This window comes from Protopterus annectens, chromosome 4.part1 (assembly GCF_019279795.1).
Source record: "Protopterus annectens isolate FY-2018-M chromosome 4.part1, PAN1.0, whole genome shotgun sequence".
NCBI lineage: Eukaryota > Metazoa > Chordata > Ceratodontiformes > Protopteridae > Protopterus > Protopterus annectens.
Window position 1 is genome coordinate 415,930,636 of NC_056734.1, and position 12,588 is coordinate 415,943,223.

The 12,588-nt window shown below is 43.7% G+C and overlaps 1 protein-coding gene across 1 annotated transcript in view; it reads left to right on the top strand.

Moving 5' to 3' along the window:
• Nucleotides 1-12,588, top strand: part of UGGT1 (UDP-glucose glycoprotein glucosyltransferase 1) — a gene marked incomplete in the record, with an annotated part of 2,149,769 nt that overhangs the window by 1,739,675 nt on the left and 397,506 nt on the right. The window contains 1 exon segment of the mRNA XM_044070228.1: nucleotides 8,655-8,769. Within this exon segment, the coding sequence (XP_043926163.1) occupies nucleotides 8,655-8,769 (115 nt within the window).

A 12,588-nucleotide genomic window follows, 5' to 3' on the forward strand; every position in this document is an offset into this window, starting at 1 on the left:
GAAGATTAACAGCATCAGATAAAGAAGTTATGTCTTACCATAATGTTCCATCTGTGTTGTTAATCTTTGTTCATTCAATGTTAAGTTGTCTCTCTCGCCTTCATTCTTGCTGGTTGGGTTCGGAGCCGACCCTCGGCTCCGACTCTGCCATTTTCTAAAACTCGAGAGCTACTTACTGGCTCGAGGCCTCCCTGTATCCCACAATGCCTGGCGCTAGACCCCAGATCTCGTTTGCCGCTTCAGCTACGAGGTTGTGCTTCACTGGCTCAGGTCGTATTAATCTTTTGTATTTTTAGTAGTTAAACTGTTAGTGTATGTTTTTCGAATCTTTTGTTAAATCAGAGTAGTACTGTAGACTAGTCTTAGTTTCCCTGTGTTTTCTGACCCTTAGGAAACTCGTTTTTACTTAGAGTTTCTCCCCTCCCCACCCATCTCCCTAAGCAGGCCATTTAAGTTAGAGGCTATCCCCTTCCCCTTGATATTGTTTCAGTAGGAAGTAGTGTTTAGCCTTTGTAGTCTAAGATTATAGTCTCTTAGTTTTTGTTAGTATAGTTACCTAAAATTTTTGTGTGAAGGTGTGAGACTAGTGAGTGTGTGTTTTTCTGCACTAGTCTAAAATTTCATCCATCGGTATTCCTTTTATTTATAACATGTCAAAGGATACCCAAGGTATCAGGGTTCAAGAAGTGTGACTTGTGCTGTCAGAAAAATGTCTCTGACAGACGGTCACACTTGTGTTTATTGTTTGGGTTCCCTACACCTGCAGGACTCTTGCTCGGTATGTCATGCCTTTAGTCCGAGAGTCCTGCAGGAGCGTAGGAACAAGTTAATTCTCAGGAGTTTACTAAAACCCGAGGGGTCTCTGGCAAAGTCTCAGCCAGCTAAAACCCCTAAGCCCACCAAGCCGTCAGCTCCCAGTATGGAGCCGTCGCCATGTGGAGCATCTGCTTCAATTTCGGTTCCGGCCGGGACCGAACTATCAAAATCTCTCTCTGCTCCGACCTTGGTGTCTGAGCTGTCAGGGAGCCGTAAGCGATCCAGATTGCCATCCCTGGAGTCGATTCGCTTGGCTCTGGGTTCACCTTTGCTACAATCTGAATGGAGCCATAGGTCCCACTCTTCTCGGTCCTCGAGGCTGCCCGATCATGACTTGTAGAGAGTGGTTAGTAGACTCCTCAAATCGCAGGCCCTGGCTAAAATGTTAACTAGCCCTCCTCATCAGGCTGTGGCTGCTCCCTTTTCTGAAGTAGTTCCTCCTCTGACTCCTCCTGTCAGTTCGGAGCCGGAGCTTGTTGGGGCTCAGATCCTGGAAACTGCGCCGATGATTCCCCTTTCGGCTCCTTCGTCGGCTCAGATTTCTTCAATGATTCCGTCCTTGGAGGGATCTGGGTGCCGGGACTCCCTCGTCTGCTCCGAGGGGGTGAGTAGCATCGGACACTTGTCCGACCCCCGTTCTCCCTCTGGGAGCTTTGGTGCAGGTAAGCTCGGCTCCTATATCGGCCTCGGAGCCGTCCCTTTCGGTGCCGGAGAGGATTCCCATCTCTTCGGAGCGGGGGCCCTCTTCTGTGCTGGACAGGGGCGCCTTCGAGGTCATGAGGAGCGTGCTGACTTCTGAGTCTGCACCTCGATCAGCCCCTTCAGCTCCTCCCCCCAGGGTGCCTGCTTCAGTCTCTGCTCCTCCTCCAGACCCCAAGCGAGGGGATCAAACGCTCCAGGTCACCCCATTGGGTGTATCTTCCTCTTCCGAGGCCTCCCCAGAGATTTCAGAGGAGCCCCCTCGAAAGAGGAAATGTAAGAGGAAACATGTTGACTCCCCAGAGTCGGTCACGTCAGATACTGACTTGGAGGATTCGGAAGGGTCCCCAAGATCCCCCTCTGAAGATGTCTCTTTCTCAGACATCCTTGAGATCCTTGAACAGAGTGGGAACTGGTCTGCCCTTAACCCTTCTGAGGACGAGTCGGTATACTTGGATGCGTTTGGTTCTCGCCCCTCCACCTCCTGGGTGTCTCCGCCTTTTGATCCATTAATGGAAGTGCTGGCTCGGAAGGCGTGGTCAGCTCCGGACACACTGGAACCAACCCGTCGCAGGCCCACTAAGTTTATCACGGCCCCCCCCAAGATAAACAGTTTCTGACAAAGGGTGTCCCAGTTGATGCCATGGTGGTAGCAGCTGCCACGTAAAAGGAGTTGGCTGACACTTCTGTACCTGTCCATCCCCCTAATAAAGAGTCTAGGATGATGGATAGATACGGGAAGCGGATGTTTTCCTCAGCAACCTTCTCCATGCAGTCGCTGAATTATTTATGTCACTTTATACCCGTCTTCAGAGGGATCTCGTCAAGGAGCTAGGAGATACCCTGCAAGATCCTTCAGCTGCGGGGGCTCAAGACAAGATAAACTCCCAGCTGGCGACTCTTAATTCTAGCGTTAACTCCTCCATGCGGCTCATTTCGTATGCGGCTGATGGGGCGAGTAGAGCCACAGGCACAGGCATGGCTTTGAGAAGGCATGCCTGGATGCGGTTATGTAACTTCGCTGATCCCTTCAAAGCATCTTTCACCAACACCCCTTTTGATGGTTCGGCTCTGTTTGGACCTCAGGTGAAAGATACACTTACCAGGTGTGAGCAGGAAAGCAAGACTCTCTCTATCGTTGGAGTCCATTTTTCCACTTCCTCTAGACCATACCCTAAGAGTCAGAAGAGTGGGAAGATGTGGTTCCGGAAACCCCAGGGAGCCGTGCCTGACACACGTGGCGAGTTTCCCTCTAGAGGCAGAGGAGGGAACAACAATAGACGCCGCTCGCGGGGCAGAGGGGGTCCGCAGAATCAGGGTAGCAGAGAATCTTTCTCCGACAAGCCCTTCCAGCACCCCTGAGGGGCTGCCCGGCTGTCCACCTTCGGAGGCAGTCGGGGGAAGGTTGCCTCTGTACCCAGAAACCTGGCATCTCATCACTCGAGACAGATTGGTACAGTCTCTCATGTCCGGAGGTTAAAAAATCCCATTTGTCCACACTCCCTTAAAATCAAACAACCCCATCCCAGATGTTCCACCCAGTCTAAGGGAACAGGCAGTACAAGAAATTTCAAGACTGCTAAAAAAAACGGGCCATCCAACAAGTCCCAGCAGACAGCAAGGATCCGGAATTTACTCAGTTCTTTTTGGTACCAAAGAAGACAGGGGACTGGAGACCCATTTTGGATCTCAGCAGACTAAACAAGTCTGTTCAAAGAAGGAAGTTCCGGATGGTCACGCTTCAGTCCATTCTACCCTTTTTGGGTCAGGACAATTGGATGTGCTCCATAGACCTTCGTGATGCATACTACCACATCAAAATTGACAGGTGTTCAGAAGGTTTCTCCGCTTGCGGCTGGGAGCCAGTCATTACCAGTTCAGAGCCCTGCCCTTTGGTCTCACCATAGCCTCCAGGGTGTTTACCAAATGCATGGCAGTGGTTACCGCTCACCTGAGATGGCAAGGATTCCAGGTGTTTCCATATCTAGACGACTGACTCCTTACTGCTACCACCAGACATCAATTGCTAAGAGCCAGGGATTATACCATCCAAACATGCTCCAACCTAGGTATGTCAATACATTTCGAAAAGTCTGCATTGTCGCCTTGTTAGTCATTAACCTTTATAAGAGCAAGATTAATACAAAAGATTTGTCTGCAAGGCTTCCAGTAGACAGAGTGGCAGACATTCGCCGACATGTACAGGTATTATTAGGATGCAGAAAGATTCAGGCCAGAGTCATCCTAAAAACCTTAGGTCTCATGGCAGCAGCGATCATATTAGTTCCCCTGGCTCGTTTTCATATGAGGATTCTCCAGTGGATGCTTTTCACCCAATGGTCCTTTCAACAACTTCCTTTGTCTCACAAGATAATAATTACACAGTCATGCAAAGACCACTTGGCTTGGTGGATGGTCTCTCCATCAGTACCCCAGGGCAGACCATTTGTCCTTCCTCCTGCAGTTGCCACGGTGACCAAGGATGCCTCCCTGATCAGGTGGGGGGGGGCATTTTCAGGGCAGGACTGTCCAGGGCACCTGGCAACCCCACGAGTACCACTTGCGCATAAACGTCTTGGAGATGAGGGTAGTGCTTTTAGCGTTGCAAGCTCTTCAGAACTCTCTACCCACTGGGACCATTGCAATTCAGGCAGACAATATGTCTGTAGTGTGGTACATCAACAAGCAGGGTGGAACCAAGTCATATCCCTTATGTCGAGAAGCACTCAGACTATGGCAGTGGGCGATCTCCTCTCAACGGTTTCTGACGGCAACACACATCCCTGGGAAGTCCAACGTCATAGCGGACAAGGCTCAACAGAGCTATTCTCATGCCTCACGAGTGGTCTCTCAACCGGACATTAGCGGACCGATTCTTCCGCAAATGGGGTCAGCCTTGCTGCAACCTTTTTGCAACTCCTCTCAACAGCAAGTGCGACAGTTTCTTCACTCTCTTCCCTCTTCCCGGACACTCCCCCAGAGACTCTCTAGTTCACGATTGGCCCCAGGGACTTCTGTATGCATTCCCACCCTTTCCACTAATTCCCAAACTAATTCAGAAAGCTACTGTGCTGGGTTGCAGGATGATCCTCATTGCCCCCTACTGGCCTTGACAAATCTGGTTCCCATTCCTGCATAGTCACCTTCTAGAGCAGCCTTGGAATCTGGACCCAGTTCCGGACCTCCTGATCCATCAGTCGGGCAGGCTGCATCAGTCCTCTTCAGTCTCTCAACCTCACTGTTTGGTTGCTCCACTTCCAACCTTAGCCAGGCTTCCCAGTATTTCCAATTCAGTGCGTGAGATTATCCTTTCCTCGCACAAACCTCCAACCAGGAAGACTTATGCTAGTAAGTGGAAACGTTTCTCTTTCTGGGCAGAGGCTAGAAATATAGATCCCTTCACGGCCCCTGTCCATAACGTTCTGGACTTCTTAGCAGAACTTTTTCAAGCGGGCTCCTTGTTGGCCACCATTAGAGTTCAATTAGCGGCAATCTCTAATTTCTATACGGGCCTGTCAGAAACCAGCATCATGTCCCATAAGCTTTGCAAAGCCTTTCTGAAGGGAACAATCTTGCTCAGGCCTCCAGTGAGAGATCCCCCTCCTCCGTGGGACTTAAATTTGATCCTAGCTTCCTTGATACTTCCTCCCTTTGAACCGGCAGCTTCCTGTTCCTTGAAATTGCTTACTTGGAAAACCCTCTTTTTGGTGGCTATTACATCAGCGAGGAGAGTTTCTGAACTTCCAAGCCCTTTGTGTTCGTTCTCCTTATCTAGTTTTCCATAAGGATAGAGTTTCACTCAGGACTAATCCTTCGTTCCTTCCTAAGGTCCCCTCCGAGAACAATTTGAATCAATCCATCGATCTGCCAGTCTTTTTTCCAAATTATTCCAACAAAGCTGAACACAAATTACAACAGTTGGACGTTCATAGGCAATTACGTTTCTATTTGCATAGGACTGAACAAATAAGGAAATCAGAACAACTTTTCCTGTCCTATGCGGAGGGTAAGCAGGGTCGACCAGTGTCTAAAGTAACTTTATCCAGGTGGTTGTCCTCTATTATTACCCTTATTTATCAGTTGAGGCATAAAGAACTCCCTGCTAAACCTAAAGGTCACTCTACTAAGGCTTTAGCTACTTCGGCAGCCTTTCAAGCAAGACTACCAATGGAAGCCATTTGTGCAGCAGCCACATGGGCCACCCCTCATACCTTCATCTCACATTATAAGTTGGATGTAGCCTCTAGGAGTAGAGCTGATTTTGGTTCCACTGTGCTCAAGAGTCTGTTCCGATGAGCCACCCAGGACTAAGGTGCTAGGGACGCTGTCCCAACCAGCAAGAATGAAGGAGAGAGACAACTTAACATTAAGAAGTTATGTACCTACCATAACGTTCCATGTTAGTTGTCTTCTTCTCGCCTTCTTTCTTGCGTCCCACCCTCCATCCCCCTAGCCTAGATGGACCGAGAAGAGTCTTCCTACGAGTCTTGTCACTGGCTGAGTCTTTACCATTTTATGTTCTGTACCTTTTTCTTCAGCCCTCTAGCTGAAGTCTTGCTTTTTGGGACAGTTGTCCTCTTGTATTATTTTGGTGTTAGGTCTTCCAAATGAGATCTGGGGTCTAGCGCCAGGCATTGTGGGATATAGGGAGGACTCGAGCCAGTAAGTAGCTCTCAAGCTTTAGAAAATGGCCGAGTCTGAGCCGAGGGTCGGCTCCGAACCCAACCAGCAAGAAAGAAGGTGAGAAGACAACTAACATGGAACGTTATGGTAGGTACATAACGTCTTATTACTTCCCACCCTCCATCCCCCATCCGGAGGTTCTTGGTTGATCTCATGTACTCCTTTCTGGTAGGTCTGTTATGACCAGAGGTAGCCTCTACTTTTATCTATCAACTTGCAAACTTGATCTGAAGTAACAGGGAGTAGAGCATTCTGGGTAGGACCTTGGCTCGAGAGTTTTTTGCTGACACGAGCTTGATATTGGCCGGCTCAGTTCTGAGGATGGAACCAATAACCTATCAGTAGTGAATGAACGAAGATCAACAACACAGATGGAACATTATGGTAAGACATAACTTCTTTTTTTGGAAATAGATAACTGAGAAGGGTCTTCACTTAAATTACTGAATCTTAAAATTTCTCTGAAAGAAGCTCAATCACACAAAGGCAAGAAGCTAACAGATGGGGAATCTTGCACTGTGTGCTGAGGCACATATTTGAAATCTGGAGCAAAGTAGGACTGAAACTATCTGATTTCTTTTGAGAATGCTTGTTTGGGAAGCATCTCAGTCTTAGAAGTAGGTTCCTTGTACCTTTTCTACAGTCCTTACCCCAAATTGAGCAGATGCAAGATTCAGTTACCCCTGTTTGAAAGGTCATAATTCCATATTATTAGATGGGGTGTCACCGTAGAATTTTTATTTGGTCTTTACAGGGGCAGAGGCACAGCTAACAAGATTTCTAACTGGGAAGAGAGGGGATCCAAAATGTTGGGGTTTACATTTATGATGGCCTTTCCCAGTAAAGGTACGTCATTTTTATGTATTTTACTCTAAACTGTAAACCGTTATCTTCCATGAAGTCATCAATATCTTTCATAAAGAAATTAACTTCGACCAATGATTTCATATTTTCCACAATGAACTTTCAGTGATTTATTGTTATGTTAGAAAACCAAGTTGCTCTCCTAGTTGGTCTTTGGTTGGGATTCTTTAGCTTTGTGGTGCTGTTCTTAAGCTTAAGGAGTGGTCGAGTCTCTCCAGTCAAAAACAATCCAGTATATGTACAAGGCTTTCCACTTTAAAGATATGGAAAATATTGCCCAGTGCATATGTAAACCAGAAAATATTCCTGATGATTTTAACATGGTTTTACAAGTTTTTGACCATTTCCATTGAACACAGTTATTTTTATCTGTAAGATTTCTCACATGGAGTTAGGCGATCACTCATAAATACCCGAGGAAAGGAGTAAAATGTGAATGTTATAGTTTTCTTGTCTCTGATAATTTCTGTCGAAGTATGGAGAATACAAGAGTGTAGCATTTTGGAGAAGTTGGCTTGAAATCATTTAAATCAGTAACATCCATTCAGTACAATAAAGATTTAAGAGAAGAGGTCCTGAGAGTCCTTATAGGTGGAATATAGCATTATATTTAATAATTAACCTGGATGGTGCCAAATATACTATAGTACCAACTTGGTCATCTAACTAGTAATCATTTTGGTTGGTAGATTGATAGAGTTTGAGTTGCATGTAATTTTATTATCCTTGCGTATTTGCATTTGAGTTCATCAGGGTGACCTGCTCCTACTTCTCTGGCTACAACCTAGAGGCTTAAAAACTTCACAAAAAATGTTGGTTTTACTGTAATAAAAGATCATGCATTATTTTCTGCACAATGAGTGCTGCATTCCTTTAGAATTATAGAAGCACTCCATTCTTTTTAGATTAGCTAAGGGTAATACAGTTGATGTTAAGTAGTGGCATTCATAACTGCTTTTAACTGGTAACAGTATTAAAGATATTAACCTGTTGATCCAGAAATGTAGTATTGATATAATAAAAGTGTTTCTTTCATTTTGGCTGTGTATTTTGCATTCACTTGCTGCTCTAAGACTCTATTCCACTTGTTTGAAACTACAGCTGTCCCAGCTGGAATTTAGAAGTTATTTTGCAAAGCTTCCTGCATATCCATGTCTGCTAAATTTGGTAAATGTTTATTAGTATAAAAATGTATATACTACATAGCATTATCCAGGCTCTGATAACTGCACCTTCGTTATCATTCTGAAATCTTAAATTGATTCACTTTTTAAATTTCACTCTACAGAGGACTCTGTTAAATATTTATTGAACGACAGTGATACGTTTGTGATCAGTGATGTAATCGTCACTGGATTGTTATGGTTACATCAGAATGGACGTTTTACAGTTTGGTATCACTAGTTTCTCAAAGCTGCGATCTTGTTTCAGTTACATCCTTGGAAGTATACTTTAACAAATGGTAACTCCAAAAGATATTATTTTATAAGTTAGCTGCTTTAATTACAACCTAATGATGCTGAGCTTCAGATGGCTTTATTTAATGTGCTGATGTTGCTACAGTTAATTAACAACCTTTTGTTCTTCATTAGTGCATTATATGTTGTGGACCTGAAGAAGTTCAGAAAGATTGCTGCCGGAGACAGACTTAGAGGGCAGTATCAAGGTCTCAGTCAAGACCCCAACAGCCTTTCAAACCTTGACCAGGTAATATGCTGGAGTGCAAAGCATTACATTTTTAAAAACTCAGTGTTGCCTAAGGTTAGAATGCACTCATTACAGTTAGCAAGAAAAACAAAGGTGTAACAATGTTCAGCTTTAACATATAAAGGCTGCATAAAGATTTGAGATAACTGGTTGGATTTGTAAGGAATTTTCAGCCATATTTCACTACCTGCCTCCACAAGGTTATAAATACTTGACTTTGGAAGTCGGGACAATTCTTGAAGGGTAATTGATGAGTGGATTTTTTAGCTACAAAAAAAAAAAGATGCAAGTCACTAAAGTTGATGTTTTTGTTAATGAGATAAATGCACTAAGCACAAACTGTTTTCTGAGGATACTGTATGATGTACTAGCTTGCTTAGAGGTAGACTGACAGTGTGACTGTAGATAGGAAAACTTGACTCAGGGACATACAGGAAGAGGGATTTCATTTATAAAAAAATATGAGCTGCTCTTCTGCTGCTCACTTGTGGGACAACTCCCAAGACTTGTAAAATAGTGTGTCTGCTTCTGTAAGTACAGAGGTTGGAGATGGTGAAAGTCATAAAGTATCTTAAAGCTGTGAATATGCTGAAAGTGGATACTTAGTTCTAAATGATGCATGATTTAAGAGTAAGGAAGTGCATAGTGAAATTGAGTACGGCATGTTAGTCAAGATATGTTTGGAAAAGTTCCTTCTTAAAAAGGACAGTCGAATGTTAGTGGCCAGTCTACAAGGAGGGTGATAAGAGAGATATCAAGAGCCAGATGAGGGAGAGAACTGGCCCAAGTGTCAAGGTCATTGATTGAGTATTGTGGGAATAAATTGATTGTGTCTTATTTGAGAATGAATTCTCACTAGATGATCTTAGTCATTTTTTTTTTAAGTGAAGTATTAATTTCTCTTTCAAGGTAAAACTTTGTTTGAACCCAGGTATATTGGATTTTGGGTGTGGTAGGTAGTCAGAAGACAATGACAAGAGAGAGAATAGGAAAAAATAAGAAAGTTAAGTACACATCTTAACTCTGGATCTTACAAAACATTTCATCCAGCAGGTCTCCCCTTGTTTTGGATACCCATCAGTAGGGTAAGTTGTAGCAGGCTGCAGTCATCTTAGCAGTCCCTTCTGAGTTGTCCTATTGGAAAATTCCTGGGAAGCACCAGCAATTAAAGGGTATAAAAGTCAGCCCCCCAAAATACTCAGTTACTTCACACCAGTAAGTACTGAAGAGAAAGAAAAATTAGAGCTAAATAACACAATCATACCTCTTAGTTAACTATAGAAAAATGGTGAGGTGAGAGTACATCTGGGGCTACTTGACTAGATGCTCTTGGAGATGTAGAATTAACAATATAAATGTAACAGCCTGTTTCAGAAGCAGTCAGCCAGCAGTTCCTTTATTTCTTTTAAATGTTTCACAAATATTTTGATGGTAGTAGTTTATAAAAATGGGGGTTTGCAGGACAGGACATCCCTGTTGAGCCTGGAATTGGATGCCCAGGCTGTAATGATATGTAAACATATGATGCTTTGATCAAGTTGCTGCACTGTAGATGCCTTGAATGGAAGTTTCTTAATGTATTCTTGAAGGTGCTGCCTATGGGATTTTTTCAAATTGAAAACAGAATTTCTCCTTTTTGAATGACAAAATGAAACGCACCATGACTGACAAGGTCTGCTTAGTTATCAGATTGCCATATTTTCTGGGGACAAAATAAACAGTTCTTTGCCCGTCTAAAAGGAGTTGTGTAAGACCCAGCATTTCAGTGCTTTCCTCGCATCCAAATATGAATGAGTGCTTTTTCCCTCTATCTTTCTACAGTGAAGCTGGTAGGTTAGTGCACTAGATCAAAGCAAACTTGAAAACTTCCTTAGAGAGAGAACACTGGATTTGTGCAGGTCCTACTTTCTTATTTGAAGATTAGAGAAAAATGCTGACATCACAAGGGCTGTAGCTGTGTAGTTGTAGGAACTGATGTAACAATGACTTGGAAAAGTAGTTTACACTATAAAAATGTGTTATCTTTTTTTTCACAAGAGATTAACAAGAAGAAAAAAAAATATTAGGTTGTGTTGGATTTGTGGCACAGAGGGCTGAATCCCTACCTTTGACCCAGGTAGCAACCCAGACACTGGAAGAGTTAGTAAGATGAGAAGGTAGGAATTAGTGCCCAGTGTCAGCTCACCCATCCTGAGAGGAGCAGGGGATGATAGCCAGGTCTGATACAGTGATAACAACATGCAGAAGCGGTGTCTCTAGGCCAAACTTAGTGAGTATAGCTTAAACATGCATCTACTAAGCATAGTTGCAAACTGTAGCTTGATTTGATGCATCTTAGGAAGTTCATGTTTGGGCCCTGTATTTTGGGGCTAGTTTAAATCAGGCTATAGTTGGGTGTTAGTGGGCAGCAAGGCATATGATAAAAACCTGATGGCTTCCGGGATTACCACTAATTCTAGATGGACAAGGGTAGATAAAGTTTCAGATGGTAGATAGACATTGGGATAAAACAATATTTAAAAAGGTATTTTCCCATCTAAGAAGTGGATTCCTAATAGATAATGTCAGGTGCAAGACCCTGTCACGAAAGTATAGGATACCTCTGTCTTTACTGCTGTTTGGTTCTCTATAGGTTCATGAAAGGCTAAAATGGCAGAGAGAGAACTTTCGTCAGATCCCATCCCTCATGAGAGTCATTAGTAACTCCAGCCTTAGAAGTGAAGTGATTTGTAGTGCAGATCTCTTCCACTACAATTCATAAATTGCTTCCTTGCTTTACGAGTGCCAGTGCAGTGAGATTGTTTCTTTTAAAATAAATTTGGTGGTTGGTACTGTTCATCATCATCCAGGCATGTAACCAGAAACGCAGTGAGTTTGGAATGCATTTAGATGGTTTTGGTTCTTTGTCAAAGATGTCAAGGTAACTGATGAAGCAAAGGAAATCTGATCAATTTGACCAAAATGTAGCTATGAAAATTTTCAGTTTTCAGCAGAATCTGTTGAATTGTTAAAATGGAGAAGAATCATAAGTGAGCCTCACTTTCCACAAGTGTGTGACAATAACATCTAGTTAGACTACCCAAAGACTTTGTTCAAGGGAGCAGTATTTGGAAGTTTTTTGGTCTGGCAAACAGCTGTAGATGTGGCATGTCCCAGTATCAAAAATGTGTATGAGATGATAGCTTGAGATTTCCTATAGCTTTGGTTTGGTATGACCGAGTTAAGACTGCTTGTCAGAGCATTTCTGGTTCATAACAAAGTATGCACAGAAGATGCCCATTCCCACAAGCAGATATCATTTTATACAGTGAATAGTATAGTGTGGCTCCCTTTTTGCTGCTATGTCTGTTTGAATTGGGTGTAAACCCTTCTAATTAAGTTGGAATAAAGACGTGTTATGTCTTGCCATAACGTTCCATCGGTGTTGTTCATCTTCTTTCATTTATCACTGATGGGTTCGGTTCTGAGCCCACGGAACCGAGTCGGCCTTTTTACCAAGCTCGCGCCAGCCAAAAAACTCTCAAACTAAGTCTCTACCCAGACTGCCCTTCTCTCTGTTACCTCAGATCGAGTTTGCTAGAGAAAGAGAAGTAAAAGCCAGGCCACTTCTGTGTAAATACCCTAGGGGACCACTTAGACCCAAAGCATCCCCCAGGAGCCTTTAGAGGGCGAAGGAGGGTGGGAAGTGTTGAATGAACGAAGATGAACACCACAGATGGAACATTATGTTAAGACATGACTTCTTTATCTGATGTTGTTCATCTTCTTTCCATTCATCACTGATGGGACAGAATCCCAAGCTACCTTGAGGTCCATGGG